This window comes from Hipposideros armiger, unplaced genomic scaffold (assembly GCF_001890085.2).
Source record: "Hipposideros armiger isolate ML-2016 unplaced genomic scaffold, ASM189008v1 scaffold_527, whole genome shotgun sequence".
Taxonomy (NCBI): Eukaryota; Metazoa; Chordata; class Mammalia; order Chiroptera; family Hipposideridae; genus Hipposideros; species Hipposideros armiger.
Genome location: NW_017731877.1, coordinates 855,511 through 871,931, shown reverse-complemented (window position 1 = coordinate 871,931; position 16,421 = coordinate 855,511). Strand labels below are relative to the sequence as shown.

Sequence of the window (16,421 nt, the reverse complement as noted above, 5' to 3'; positions counted from 1 at the left end):
ATTTCTAATAAAAGGAGACTTGAGGGAGTAAAGGTAGTACACATTTCAAATAGTGTTTCCCAGGTGGGGCCCTTGTAAGCATTCCACATTCATTGATCAATTCTCCTTTTACCCCAAATGTTACATCAGATAAACATACAGCCTTTTAAAATGTATCCTTTTGTAAAATGTAATGGGAGACACTACTTTAGGTTTCTTAACTTTTAAGGAGAATCTCTCCCTGTAATGATTTCTCGGAAGCTTGTCTCAAACTGATGCAACCCAACTTTCCAGGCTCTAAAATGACATGATCCAACTAATGCCCCCCAAAGAAGTGTAAAGATTGAAAACGCTTTCTCTCTCAGAATTTAATGGAATTAGCGGATTGTTGCGACTGTCTAGAGCAGCAGACCTCAAACCATACAGAGGAACAGAAACCTGTCACTCATTGCTATCACAGTCATTCTGGTTTCCGACTCCATCCAACACAGTCAGGTGAAGTGAAGCCTTAAAAGGTGACTCTGGAGAGAAAGTGACACCATAGCTCCAAAACTTTGTAGGATAATTAATATCCTTCTACCCAATCAAAATTATTGACATCATTAATGGAGTGCTTCAGTCTTCCAGGAGGAACACGGAATGGAGTGAGTATTCCAGAGCCCCCGCCCCCCAAAAAAGATATGCATGAAAAATGCCCTAATTTTCTATCAGACCCTATGCCCACTGTCCCAAGCACTGTCCTTCCTATCCTCCTTCACCAGCCCCTGAACTATGTTCCTTCTATTCCTGAAGTGGGCCACAGCATAGAGGAAAAGTGTCCTCCTGAATGGAGACGAGAAAGAAATGAGTCTTCAATTACTTTTCCTACTGTACACTTCACACGGTTCTTATTCCCAGTTCTGCTTCATGCCTTTCAAAGAACGTATTCCAGGCGCCATTCAGTTTTCATTTCTCAGATTCTTCCCCATGTTGTTCACCACCCTAAACTTTGCTATTTAAATTAACTTTTTCTCCCTTCCCTAGGATGTTTCGGCTTCTCTGGGTCCGTTCCCCCAGCCTTACCTCCAATTCTTTCCTCCTAGGTCCTAGCCTCTTAGACTTGCCTCGGGCTGCCCTTTACCGCCTTTTCTCTTCCTCTCCCTCCCTGAGCCCCTTCACCTCATGCGTTCCTGTCTCGGCCTCTCCAGATTCCCGGGCTGTTTGCTGATGAGAAATCTCTGCTGCAGCGAGGACCGGAGTCCCCCGCGCGCAGCCCAGTGGCAGAAGAGGGTGAGGCTGAGAGAGAAGCGACGGCTGTAGGGAAGGGAGGCAGCCGGTCCTCCCCGCGGGCCTGCAAGAATGCGGCAGGGGGTCGGGGGCCTGGGGAGGCACTAACTCCCTGAGCCCCAGATCCGGGGCGCAGGCCTGGCCCGGGGGCCAATTTCCTGCCAAGTGCAGCCGAGAAGCAGAGGCGCCTGAAAAGCAAAGAGAGGGACTCTGGGGGTGCCCATCCCCAGAGTAGGTCCCTCTGCGAAGGGAGGAAGAAGAGTGGAGGGACTCAGTGAGCGGTGAGAAGGAAAAACCTGTTTCCCGACTGGCTCAGGAGCGTCGGGGAGACTGGGGCTCTCCGGTGAGCACCCAAGGGGTGAAGCCTGCCTAGCGGTGGGCGAGGGGCGCGCGGAGGGAGTGCGGCGCGCTCGGGGAGGGCACGCGGGAAGCGCAGCAGTGCTGCAGGCTTGGGGGGGACGTGAGGCTGTGCGAGCCGGGGAGCGCGTGCGGCGGCCGCGGCGCCAGTGTTTGTGTGTATGTGAGAAAGAGAGGGGCGAGCGCGAGTGCAAGTGAGGCAAAGAGAGAGCGCATGTCTCATCCCTGCGAGCAGCCACTAGACGCTCCACCACCATCTTTTGCATGTGCAACATTTGCAGTCGGACAGAAAACCTCTCCCAGGGCTATGGAGACTGCGGGAAAAATCTGGCAGCTCGCGATGGATTGCTAAAAGGAAAGAGTCAGAATCAGAAACCACCCGAACCTCTCTCATTTTTTTTTCTTTTTCTTTTCTTTCTTTTTTTTTTTTTTGGTTGTTTTTAATTTTAGCGCCATCGTCTTCAATGCCTCTCTGAACCGCCTTTAGGAAGAGTGCGAGAGAAAGAGAGAGCGCGCGCCAAGGAGAGGAGAAAAGAAGATGAGGATTATTTGCAAACAGATTGTCTTGTTATTTTCTGGATTTTGGGGACTCGCCATGGGAGCCTTTCCAAGCAGCGTGCAAATAGGTAAGCTCTGTTCTAGTGGGGTGTGCATGTGAGTGGCTGTAGCAGATATCCGAAAGTGAGTTAAATGAGTTGCTGATGAGCAATTCAGGGAAACCTTCGGCGGTTCCCTTCCCCTCTGCTTCTCTCTTCCTTTCTCCCCTTTACAGAAAGACTAGCTCTTTAGTGCAGGTTCAGTTGAAATATACACAGAATTGCCCACGTTCCGTCCTCAGCCCATACCCCCTATTTCCACCTTTGGTTCAAGTCGCTTAAGTAGGTTTGGAATAAGTTGGAAAAAAGCTCCATGGGGTTTGATTACATTTTATGTGATATTTCTTTTCATCCTTTTCTCTAGAGTATGAAGGGATGTCGAGTTTGTGGGGGTTTTTAAATATACTTCTTCCCATACTGGACGCCGCATCTTTCTGTTACAGAAAGGCACTGTTTGGGCAAAAAAAGCGTTTCCACCCTCACCCCCTGCCTTTACTTGCTACCGGTTAACCCATTTCCAAAGTTAGACCCCTTTCCTGGAACCTTCTTTCGTTTTATTTTGTTTTCCTCTTGAATCTTTTGCCCTTATTCCTCCATCTCGACTCTATTTCCAGGGAATTATCCATCTTTGGATTTTCTTGCTATTTTCCTCTCCTGTCTTAATGGGACGCAGCTATTGAATTTCTTCCAGCTAAGCCCAGCCTCAACACTGCATCATTTCTCGTGGACTGTGCACAAAACGGAGCTAATTAGGCTGAGTCCACCAGCTGCAGAAAAACAAAGTTCACGTCTCCTGATTTCCCTCTTCCCAGCGTGTCAACACATCCTTTCATTTCTGCATTTTAATGCAAATCTTCTTTTCTATTCATCTGCTTGCGTCTTCCAGAGAAATGCCCCCGAGCTGGTTGATGTAGCAGTGTGCTGGGAATCATGGGGAGGGCGAGAGAGAAAAAGGAAAACACACTAAATGGTCTCAGAGGTCATTGTGATCATGACAAATTGGGACAGCAAAAAGCTGAGCTGTCCTAAAAGACTAAAATACTAAGTGTGCCCCTTAGGGACAAAGGCCAGTCTCCCAAGATGTGGCAGGGACAGCTCCTTAATTGTATATGCTGGGGAATGGCAGTGGATTTGACAGCGCTTGAGGAGGGAATAACATTTACAAGAGGAAACATTGAATGTGCTTTTCCTGTTGTTTTTAATAGGTGGTCTCTTCATCCGAAACACAGATCAGGAATACACTGCTTTTCGATTAGCAATTTTTCTTCATAACACCAGCCCCAATGCGTCGGAAGCTCCTTTTAATTTGGTACCTCATGTGGACAACATTGAGACAGCCAACAGTTTTGCTGTAACAAATGCTTGTAAGTAAAACATACCTTGTGGATAAATTAGAAGAGAATTAACATGAAGCAATAAAGTGCCTTTCCTCTTTATTATTATATTTAATTTTTTTAGAAAGAAATTTAAGATTCCCACATATGGCTGGTTCGAGAGCAAATCAGAGTTAAAAACAAGATTTAGTCTCTGAAATATTCAGCTTGTTGGTTCTCTCTCTCTCTCTCTCTCTCTCTCTCTCTCTCTCTCTCTCTCTCTCTCTCTTTCTCTCTCCCCTCTCCCCTCTCCCCCTTTCTCTTTCCTTCCTTCCTTCCTTCCTTCCTTCCTTCCTTCCTTCCTTCCTTCCTTCCTTCCTTCCTCTTTTTTTTCATTTCTTGTCTGGATGATTCAAGTTAATTTCTTTCACATTTCAGTGTTACTCCTATCACCTGAATGTCAAGTCAGTGAAAATTGTACTCCATCTAGTTTTGATTCTGTTCCTTTGGTTTTTCTTATTTGCTTTTTACTTGGGTAAGCATATGTCTTGTTTTTAAAGAAGACACATGCTCTCTTACACTGATGAAGGCAGTGGAAGGTTTGCTAACAGTGAGAAAGAGAGGGGAGCGGTGGTGTGGAGGATACACGATATATTCTAGTCATTCTAGTCGGTTGGCTGAGGCTGCAGATGATGCGGTGATGTCACTTGAGGCTGCCCTACTCTTATATTCTGGGTTGTAAATGTCTCTTACTATCACGTAATGCATATATCCTGTGGATATATCTCCATGAATCCTTACCTTGGTGCCAAATCCTGTTAGTCTCCAATCCACCTGAATTCACAAACCAACCCAGCTGGATCTATTATACCACACAATGAAACTTAATGGGTGACCTCACCTAATTCTATAATGAGACTATTATACAGTGTTCCCCCACCAAAATACTGCATAACAATGTAAAAAATATAATCAACTGTAGATTAATTTACAACTCTCAAAAATATGATCAGTGAATATAGAATTTATATTGCATTTTTAACTTTTGAAGGAAATACGTGTTTCAAATATATCCTCAGGTTTACTTGCTAATTTACTACTGCTCAAAATTTATGTGTTAAGATAATGGTTATAAAGTACATAAGACATTTAGGAATAGTTTTTATATAAAATTTTTCACAACAGTAATCAAATGTTTAATCTAAATTGTAGAGTATTTTTATTATATAAAGTTGAGTATATTTTAATTTCAGAAGCTCTCTCAGTATAAGCAAGTGTACTGAACAAATAGGTAAAATTGAAAACAGAGTTTTTAAATGTTTGGAGGATATCTACTTCATGAATTTAATTATTTTAATTTCTATTTATGTGCTCTTAATTCATCTAACTGAAAATATGATCAATTTTCTTTAATTTTTGGCATCAAACTGTTACTTTATTTTAGAATTTGGCTTCATAAGGAGGTCAAATCATTTGACATTTTTATAAACTGACACAATTGTATTGTTTTACAGTAATACTACATTTCCTATGAGCACTACTTAATTAAAAATCATTTGGTATTTGGTGATAAAATCAATATCACATTATAAGAGGAGGGAGTTATTTTTAAGCAGAAATGCATATAAATGCATAGAACAAGGTTTGTAGATAGTCATTTTTGCAAATTTTCTGTTTTTGTTTTGTGTTCCAAGTTTTGAAAGGGATGTCAACATTTAAAATAGTTCTAGGTATAAAGTACATAAATATTATCTGTACATATAAAGTACATAAATATTATCTGTTGATTTAAATATTTTTCTTATGTCTCTCTTGAGATTATGTGAACAAAAAGTTACTAGCTTTAAAAACAATTAATGAACCAAATATATGTGAAGATACTTGGTCAACATTTCAATTACTATTTAAATATTAATTTTATTGTTAAATTTTGAAAAACTTTCTTCAAAGTGCCAGATATATTAGTTTTATTTTGTTTTGCTTTTACAAATTAGGTTCTTAAGTATTCTAAAGTTTATATTATGACTTCCAGCTTTATAAACTATAAAGTACTAATCCTTTCTTCCTCCATATCATTTGTTAATCTCATTCAGAATAATTTTAACTAGCATTATTTTATTTATGTAATGAAAATATTATATATGATAAAATAATACTAGTAAATCACCTCTAAACATGAGAAATTTATAAGAAGCTGCACACAGAATGAAAAAGTAGGAAAAGATATAGAATATAAGTAATATGCTATTCTTTATCATTTAGGATTGAGAAAATTGAAACTAAGTAAACTTTAAGTAAGTTTGCTTATTTTGAATCCAAGTGTAACACAATGTTAGTGATGCCATATTTTTCCATAATCATGTTAATTGATTTTGTGTACATATTTAAAATATTTTTTTTTAAAAAACATAATTGTGAAGAAAGAAAAAAACATTTTCTAGTGAAGAAAAGGAAATGTTTTTTGACAAAGGAGTATGCTGAGCATCCTTAAGGCAAACCTAAGCTGAATTTGGGAAAAATCAATCATCAGAGGGCATGGGTCAGGTGGCTGGTGTTTGTTGAATGGACTGACCGAGAGCATATATAGGAGTGATTTTCCAGCCTAATTAATGGTGAAACGTAAGCAGTAAGTATGAGGCAACCTCATAAATCAACTCTATGCCTTTGGGTACAAAAAGATAAAAGTAGTATTCTGAGGAATTAACCTGGAAATTATTCCTGAGAGTGATCCAGATGGGATTTTTAAATTTTTCATGTTGTATTAAATATAAAGATATAATATGTGACTGGCTAGGTTTATTTGAATTGTGAATTTCCTGCAGTGGATCCTTGTAAAACTGCAGGATCTAATCATCTGTGAATAAGGGCCATTAAAAAGGATATGTTTATTTTATGGAATGCACAATCAAAGACAAAAAGGCAAATTAAAGAATAAAGAGTATTGGTCATCTATTGGACAGAAATAATTTAATGTTGTTTCTTCTGTCTCAAAATAAATTTAGCACTCTAAGAATACTTTGGGCCATCTAAACATTTGTGTATAGAGTTAACGTACTACTTAAGTCTAAATCTGATTAACTCAAATTTACCACTTTTGGTATAAATCCTGTTTCTGAGGGAGGAAAAATAATTTTAGTTTATAGTTTTATTTTATTTTTAACAATATTTGTGTAAGATTAAACTAAATATTATTTTTTTAACTATTCAGTAGTTAGAAAGTCACACTTTGCTCAATGTAAAACTGAAATTATAAGAAATACAGATAATACAAAATTATGACCTATTTCAATAACAAAAAATAGGTATAATAAATAGAGCAAATATTAAAATTTTAAAATGTAATTAAAGGTATACATTTCTTTTGTTGTGATCTATCCAAAGTATGAGACATAGCAAAATGGATATTTTAAAGATAAACTCTGTTTATCAATGTTCTTTCATAAAATATATGATTGACCCAAAATAGCTATCTTTGCAAACAAACATGCTAGTTCATTGGATATGTCCTTTTCGAAAAACATTTGAGACAACCTGAAAGCAGGCTATTTTTTTATATTTTTCCAATGGTTAATGAATAGAGATTTTTTTTGGAGGATGATGTATATTAAATTTCACCAGAAGTAAAATTCAAAATACTTAAGTAGTTTATCACCAAGTTTTTTTAAAAGATAAAAATATTTGAGACATTGAAATTATTACTTTAGTACAATTACAGTAGAAATATGTAAAAGAATCAGTTCTTTAAAAAGGTAGTCCCTTTACAATATAATCCACAAATATTCAGTTCCTGAAATGACTCTTTTAAATTTTAGGTGAACAATAGGAACTACATAATAAAGCAGACCGAGCACTCATGTATTGTCATTTTGGTGAAATAATAAAAGAATTTTGTGGAATATTTCCAATGTTTTTAACTTGGATAGGAAGGACCAATATGTTACTATATTTTTTAAAAGATGGTTAGAAAGATGATGGGTTGCAAAGTTGTAACAATCACAAATAGACCGGATATTATACCCTAATAATGAAAAAAAAAAAAGCAGTTCTTTTTTTAAGTTAAACATTAGTTCTGTTTGTGGGCAGTTTACTTGTCAACTCTGAATATCCAAGATAAGTACTATTTGTAAAAGTAGGTAGGTTTGTAAAATATACTTGTTTAGTTAATCGAAATACATTGGAAATGTGACACTATATCCAGTATCCTCTGTAAGCATTCCTACTTATATAGTAGGTACTTAATAAAAACTCATTGAATTTAAGGGTACTAAATACTAATATGATATTTTGGTTTTAATTCAACAATGTTTAAATATGGTACATATTCCCTTTCAGAGACTTTAAGCCATGAAAAGACATGCTAAGAATTTACATGTCTGATATAATCTTAAAAATGCTAAAAATAAAATTCTGATGGTTTCACCTGCAAAGTTGTTAGTGGAGAGACATTAGAATTAAATACTGTTTAGCTTTTGGTTATTTTTAGGAAAATGAGTAATATGACTCCACTGTGACTCTCATTTGTTTCCTTATTTTGAATCGATAGCAAGATTCTACACCGATTTGAAATAATTTGTTAGTTTTATAATATTCTTTTTCTCGCCCTGTTAATTTTCCACTGTGAGATTGACAAAGATAAATCATATTCCTATGGTTTATCCCATTCTAAAATGATATCATGATGGATAATTTGCATTGATGTATTTCAGAATTGTCACAGGATTAAGCTTTCATAAAACTATTAGAAAAACTCCTTAAACTTTTTTTTAATCTGGATTTTTTTCAAGTAATATTAATTTACCAAAGAGGAAAATTTTTACTCTGGTACAGGGAAATGTGTATGTATTTTATATACAGCATTGTATTCTTGCTCAGGAATTTAAATGAAAAATAAATGCGATACATTTACATTTTATGACAACATATAGTTTTTAAATGCTTTGGTATACATGATGTTATTTAACCTCAACCTAGTCTTAGCATGAGACAGTCGGAGAAGATAGTGATTATTTTGCAGTTAAGGAGCCCAAGGTCATATGGCTAAAAAGCTGCAAACTCAGAGTATAAACCTAGGTCTTCTAACTACTATGCTACTACTTTTACCAGTAGGCCATAGGGTGTGAAAAATACATCTATATTGATATTACTTGAATTAAGGGAAAAGAAAGAGAAGTTGTCATTTATCTTTTCTAATTTAATTGTAGCATTTTAAAGAAAATAGAACAAGACATTTCTGGGCAACTTATTCATTAATCACATGACAATGAGTGATATAGCCAGGACTGAAGTCATATTACATAATGAATTCATCCTATCATTTGCTGGATTAGATAATGAATGTATCCATTTAATCATTAAACATATTTATGAAGGGCCACTGCATTTAAGACTCTATGCTAGAAAGGAGGATCCAAAAACTTACAAGAGTAGTTGGTACCTTCAGGAGCTGATAGTCCAGAGGAAAGATAGACAAGCAATTATTACAAATACAGTAAGATGAAGTGCTATGACAGAGAAACGGAGTGCTATGACAGAGATAAACACAGGAAGGATAATAATATCAAACTTGGCCTGGCATCCTAGGGGAGATTTCACCCACTCTGGGTGTTTAGGCTCTAGCTGAGAAATATGAAAAAGAGGGTAGAAGGAAGGCATGCCTGACCAAAGGAGCAACACATGACAAGGCACCAAGATTTGAACTAGGCTTGAACCTCTGAAAAAGATTCAGTCTAGCTGTAGCATTGCGTGTGAGGGGAAAGAGAGGTGTGTTAAGGGGTGAAGCTTTGTAGATGCACGAAGGATCTTGTAGCTGCTCTAAGGAGACTCTTCTGAATATAAAGGGGGAACCATAAATGATTTAAACACAACAGTGACATGATCGGATTTATATTATACAAGAATAGGCTGCTTGCAAAAGGGAGAATGAATCGGCAGGGGACAACACAGGAAGAAAATACCAATTAATTGAGTCTTGAAGTCATACAATTTAGGATGATAGACACTTAAATAAAAGTGTCTTGAGAAGTGAGAAAAGCACCTTGAGAAAAAGTGCTTTGAGAAGAGAGAAAAGCACATAGATCGAAGAATACAGAACCATTGAAGGCACTTAGTGCTAGATTGGATGTCTGTGTGGGAGGATGGATAAGAAGCATGGAAAGACAAAACATAATTTCTTTGATTGCTGGCCTAGACCCATGAGTCGATAGTGATACCGTTGACTAGGAAGGGACACCAGAAGAAGGAGCACATTTGAGGGGGAAGTGACTTTAGTGTGGATGTACTGATTTTGAGTTGTTTAAGAGGCATCCCAATGGAGATCTGCAGTAGAGGGTTGGATGTGTATCTGGAATTCTTGGGCTCAGTTTGAACTGAAGACAGACATTTGGTGGTGGTTACAGCCATGGATGTTGGTGAGATCACCCAGAGAGAGCAAGAGCTGCGAAAAGACCACTGAGGACAAAATCCCAGAAATACTATAACTGGAGGAGCAGAGAGAGGAAAGGAAACTAAGGAAAAATGGGTCAGAGAGTTCAGAGGAAAATGAGATAAGAGTAATTTCACTGGAGCCAAGAGGTGGGAGAATTTCAAGTAGTAAATAGTGATCAACCTTGCAAAGGCTGCAGAATTTAAATAATGAGTTTTAAAGATAATTGCAACATCTTTAATGTCAATCATTTCTTCTCTTTCCTTTAGAGTGTTCTTGGGAATGTTGACCAGGAAATAAAGCAGTATTTATTAACCCCACATAAGTTCTATTACTATATACTCTTTTTGTATATATTGGCCTAAAATATTCTTATCTTTTATTTAGAGGTAGAAAGAGGGAAACTTTTTTGGACTTTTGAACCAGATTGTCTTGAATTTACAACCCAATAGTGATAAGCTAATAACACTTATTGAACCTCAGTTTCTTCATCTGTTAACAAATAATACCTACCATACATGAATTTCGTGAATATTAAAAAAGTGTTTGGAAAGTATTCAGCATATAATTAGAACTCAATTAAATTTAGTTATATGACATTTTCTGTGTCATATGGAACATTTATTTCTGAGTCAGTCTTAACATTTCAAGAGTTGTTTATATTTTGTTTATATTTTTTAAGAGGTAATTTGTATTTTGAATAAACATAGTTTTGTTGATATTTTATAGGAACATTTTTTACCTCTCGTGGAATTGTTCATTTAAATTTATGTACATAAGTTTAAATTCATGTTTGTCAAAATATTTTCTAAGTCCTAAGAGAGGGTAACTTCATCTGTAATTTGTAGACCACTCAGAGGCAGGGTTGGTTCATGGATGAATTAAAGAGGTTGATGATATCTCCCAATTATATGCAAAATTCAGTGTATGTGTATCTGTGTTTATAAAGAGACAGTCTAAACTTTTGAACAGCTTCTCAATGAATTCCAGTTGCACAAAAAGGCCCAGTATCACAGCCCTAAAGAAGCTATACATAAAGCAGATAAACAAATAGCACTTCTTTCCCTACCTTCATCATTTCAGAAGCCAATTGAATTTTGTCCTTGAAATCAACCAGGAATTTTTACATAAAATCCATCTCCACTAGCTTCAGTAGTGTCCGAGCTGGCAATATCCTTGGTTTAGTCCTCTGCGTCTCAAACTGTCATCTTATTTTATTTATCTCTTCTATTTCTATCAAAAGTTCTACACACTCTACATCAGCTCCTTCTTTTTTTTTTTATCATGAATTACCTTTTCCCTTACTTTCACCACTCCTAGAATACTGTGTTCTTGAAGGTCATCAGTGACTTACAAATTAATGAATCCAGTTTTTGTTCCTTAGTCCTCATTGTCTGAATAGTTTGCAGGATTTGACATGCTAACAACTCCCTGTTTCTGAAACTTATTGTAGTTCTCTGACAATGATAATGAGCTACTAAAATGGGATAGTAACTATGTGCCAGGGGTGTTGCACTGCCTCAATTCTTACACAACTGTAAGAAGCAGACATTATTATTATCATCATCATTTTATATGTGGAGAAACTGAAGATTTGTAGCTCAGAAAATTTGCCTAACCATAAAGTATCCAGGGTATCAGATCCTAAAGTCAGGTTTGTCTACATTTCATACTATAGTACCTTGGTTATACTGTATATATACTGTGGTACAGTATCCACAAGCTACGCATCAGTCAGTGTGTCAACTAAATACTAAGGTGTTTTTTTCTTTACTTTAACAACTTTCACGTACCCCAGCGAACATGTATATAGCATTTTACATTGGACATTGATTCTTCTGTGCTATTTGTAATGCACTACAGATATCTGAGAATTCTAAATGATGGCACCTCCATTACTTCATATTGCCAAATTCTTGTCATAAATACCACCATATGGAAAAAAGACAAAATGTCACTTTTAAATGTTATGCAAACAGCATTGGAGAGTTTATTAGTTGGCCAACCCATAAATTTGTTATAAGAATATTATTTTATTTCAGAATAAATACTGCTATTTGAAACATATTTTCCAAAGGGCTTTACTTTAAGATTTGCTTAGCTGTCAGGCATTTTCTTTCAGTATTTTCATTTAATAGTTTTCGGATTCCCAATAAAGATAGTGATGGCTTTATTAAAGAGCATCACACTAAGTCAAAATCGCTTGTCTTCATAGTGTCATCCCTTGCTTCCAACTTAATAAAACTAGTGGTGTAATCAGTTAAAAGTTTAATGTTATCTTAGAAATGAAAGGTAAAAAAAAAATTGAGATTTACTACTTTCTTTGAATAAACCATGATATTTCTCCTGATGCAGCAAAAATTATACCATAAACTGTAATCAGTGTTTGCTTACTTTTGTTGCTTATATGCTTATTCCAAAATGAGCAGTTTTTTATTAGTAACTTTATATATTACATGCCCTGTGTTCTTTACATTTTTCATGTTTTCATGTTTCTTAAAACACAAACACATATGCTTGTGAAATTTTCAAATAATTCAGAAATCTTAATAAATCAAAATATTCTATAATCCTATAATTTAGAGATAATCACAGTCAACAGTGGTCTATAGATCTTTCCAGATTTTTTTTATTATCTGTATAGACCTAGATAGAGAGATAAAGAATAATATAAATGAGATGCTAATATATAGAGAGAAATAAAAGTATTTAAGAAGTGATATCACTCTATACTTATATTTTATTAATGGTTGGTTTTATTTATCATAAAAAGTTTTCTGTCGGCATATAAAAGTTATCTCATTTTCTTTTACTGCTACATAAAATGTCATTGTGTGAAGTCACTATGATAAATACACTCAATACTCTCTTAATCAACATTTAGGTTATTTCCACATTCTTGTTATAAACAAAATAGCAGTATTGCGTACCTATATGAGTATCCTTGTAGAATTAATTCCTGGAAACAAAATTACTATATCAAGTAGTGTAGAGTTTTGCTTTTGATAGATATTGTCAATTTCTTTTCCTCAAAAACAACACGTTATTTAAATTTACAACTACCAGGATGGGAGAATAATTGTTTTTCTATGACTTGCCAGCACTAGCCACTATCAGTCTCTTACATGTTCTCTTGTCCTGATGGATGAAAATGACATCTAATTGTTTCTTAAATTTGCATAGTTTTGATTAATAGTGAGGCTGAGAATATTTGCATCTGTTTATAAGACCTGTATACTTCTTTCTCTGTGAACTGTCATTTCTTTTCATTTGACAGTGTTTTCTTATTTGTGGAGTCTTTCATATACTGTAGAAATTAACCCTTTGTCATCTGTGTTGCAAATTATTTTTCCACTTTGCCTTTGGCTTCCAGCTTCATTTATGATGTCTTTTTCCCTATAATTGTTTTTAATTGTTTTTCTATTGGGAACAGTGTATTTTTCCAGGACCCATCAGCTCAAAGTCAAGCAGTGGTTTCAATCTAGTTGTGGAGGGCGCACCTCTGTGGCTCGTGCGGGAACCGAACTGGCAACCTTGGTATTATGAGCACTGCACCCTGTGCTCTAACTACCTGAACCAACCGGCCACCCTAATATTTTAAATTTTTATATAGTCAAATCTGTGAGTCATTTTCTTTATGGCTTGTGGGTTTTGTATTATGTTTATAAAGATATCCTTATCCTTAAAACTATAAAATGTACTATCCCACTTTTTTCTAATACTTTTATGATTTTAAATTTTATTTTTATAACACTCTTTTAGAATTCATTTTTTTATGTTTTAGGAATAGATCTTTTTTGTGTGTATGCTCTATTTATTTGAATAAACTACTCTTTTACAAGTGCTTTGAACTGATACATGTATACAAATGTCCTGCCCCTCTTTGACTGAATTTGAGTTTGGGCAGAAGTTCTGCATTTTATCTCTTCCAAAGTTCTACTTGTTATTCTTCACCCATCAACCCTTTCCTGACAGTCCCTTGTTATACTACTAATTTTGATATTTTTATCATCTGCTTTCTTGTTTTTTCTATTACTTCCTAGGTTTTTTGTTTTTGTTTTTGTTTTTCCTGAGTGCCACTCACCATCTGACCAAATCCTTTTGCTTCTATCTCCAAAGTACATCACTTATATTTTCACCTTCCCAAATTTCTAACTCACCATTCTATCCAAAATCAATGGTACTTTTCTAATAACTTAATAATTAATTTTCTACTTTTACTCTTTACCTTTCTCCATTCCCTTTACATACATTCCCTTCAAGGTGTCCCCCTGAATTTATAACATGTGGTGTTTGCTGACAAAAGAACTAGAAAATGCTGATATAGTCCACTTTTAAAGTAGGAGAAAGCCCATTTGGGAAGCCTAGGTAAACTAGTAAGCACACTCAAGAGAATCCCATCTGTTCAGAATTTTGACTGCTTCCTAAGCACTTCTTAAAGTTCATGAAACTAGAAGACTTGTGACTAAGGGAAGTTGAAGTCAAATGTATAATGTTATTCCTGTCAGTTCTTGATTATCTATGTTACACCTTCAGTAGGCGTTTTAACACTTCTCTACTCCAAAGATTTAGAATCATGAGAAATATTTTATTTTTCTCCTAAAAAATATACATGCTTCCTCCTTTCTCAATGGAAAACTTGCAAGATAATTGTTTCCCTTTTTGCTCTGCTAACCAGGGAGCTCAATTCCATATTTACTATTCAGTAACAACATTAACACCATTTTAAACATCTTGCTTTGTTTTTATGTCCTTGCTTTTTCTAAAATCATATATAAATAATATATAATATAACTATATATGATATAAACAATATGTTTTGCATCAATGACCTTATTTTAGTACACATCATTTTAGAAAAGAAGTACAAAGTACAATGACTATAAATAAAAACTCTAGGTGATATTTTATTCAACACGGATGTTAGTCAGCTTGTGCTTGAATACTCAAATTTCTTATTTAGTACTCCTGTATATTATGTATGCCTTGGAAGGTGATAAAAAGATAGATAGATGGATAATAAATAGATAGATAGATGATAGATAGATAGATAGATAGATAGATAGATAGATAGATAGATAGTTGTCAAATCCATTAGACTGTGAGTTCCTTGAGAACAGGGATGATACCTTATCAGTACTTCTACTCTGTAGGCCTCTCACAGTGCCTGAAACATTTATATTCCATACTCAATAAATGTTTGTTGACTGATTGAGGGAAAGGAGAGAAAGAACCCATTTTTTGGTTGGGTATTTATATAACTGATTCTTAGCCAGAATTGAATAACACAACACAAATCTATCTTATTTTCTATAACTCAAACCCTTTACCTTTTTAAAAACAGATATCACACGTCCCCCTGTACTTTCTCAAGCTAAATAACATTTCCTTATATAACATAGTTTCTAAAACCTTTCACATTCAACTTTTAGCATTCCGAATATCCTCCAGATTTATCATAATTTCATTAAAATATATTCACCTGAAATTACCCATACCCTTGTCATGATCTGTCCGCAATTAAAACTCCACATTTTTTTTTTGTTTGTTTGTTTGTTTTTTTTTTAGCTGAGCCATCCCACCACCTGTTGGCAGCTCTGCGGCTGCTCAGCTCGGGCTGACCCGAACCACTGTTGCTCAGAGCTCAAACTCTTGAGCGAGCTCTTAACCAACTGAGCCACTCAGCCGGCCCAAAACTCCACATTTTTGACACTCATGATTACGATCTGAATATCTGTCCAAGTGAGAATATTAATTCCAATTATTTAGGCATTATACACATAAAGTATAGACCAGGATTATTTGGGTTTTAATTAGTTAGTTACATCGCTTTGTTCATTTATGTTAAGTTCATAGTCACTTAAAAGTTAACGCTTTGCTCTTTTTTCCACATAAATTGCTACAAAGCAGCCACTCCATGGAGCATTTTTAAAAATTCAAAATGAGGGCCGGCCGAGTGGCTCAGTTGGTTAAGAGCTCCCTCGAGTGCAAGCTCTGAGCAACAGGGTCACCCGTTCGATTCCCAGCCCGAGCTGAGCTGCCGCTGAGCTGCTAACAGGTGGCAGGATGGCTCAGCTAAAAAAAGAAAAATTCAAAATGAAAGATTTTACATATACACTCTTAAATTTCTACTTGTTCGGAAGCATCAAGGCCATCTTGAATCTTAATTCACTTAGCTATAAACTATTTTAAATTCTATGTGATGCTTTACTATACGATTATCCATATTGATGATTAAAATTAAGAACAGGCTCTGATACAGGATAGATATAGAATGACACCAGGTCATAAACCTATACTTTTTATGTATGTATGGTCAATTAAATGTGAATTCTCCTAAAATAATTGATTTGATCAAATTTCTCCATATTGTCCATAAAGACTGTCATTTCACTGCACATATACCTTTTTAACATTAAAACAAACTCAAAGGCCATCAAGTCTTGAGAAAATATCTCATGCAAATATGTTGAATAAAGGATAACACAT

At 35.5% G+C, this 16,421-nt stretch overlaps 1 protein-coding gene across 10 annotated transcripts in view; it reads left to right on the top strand.

Annotated features, from left to right (window-relative positions):
• Positions 1 to 1,239: 1,239 nt before the first annotated feature.
• GRIA4 (glutamate ionotropic receptor AMPA type subunit 4) overlaps positions 1,240 to 16,421 on the top strand; it is a 380,852-nt gene continuing 365,670 nt past the window's right edge. For 6 of the 10 annotated variants that reach the window (XR_002126866.1, XM_019668472.1, XM_019668475.1 and 3 more), the window contains exons 1-3: positions 1,267 to 1,588; positions 2,053 to 2,228; positions 3,404 to 3,562. Coding sequence is in view for 8 of the 10 variants with exons in the window: in XM_019668472.1 (XP_019524017.1) it covers positions 2,141 to 2,228; positions 3,404 to 3,562 (247 nt within the window). In the remaining 2 variants the exon portion in view is untranslated. Of the gene's footprint in view, positions 1,589 to 1,705; positions 2,229 to 3,403; positions 3,563 to 16,421 lie in introns of those variants that run through there. The other 4 variants (XM_019668471.1, XM_019668474.1, XM_019668473.1 and 1 more) reach the window with 3 other exon arrangements.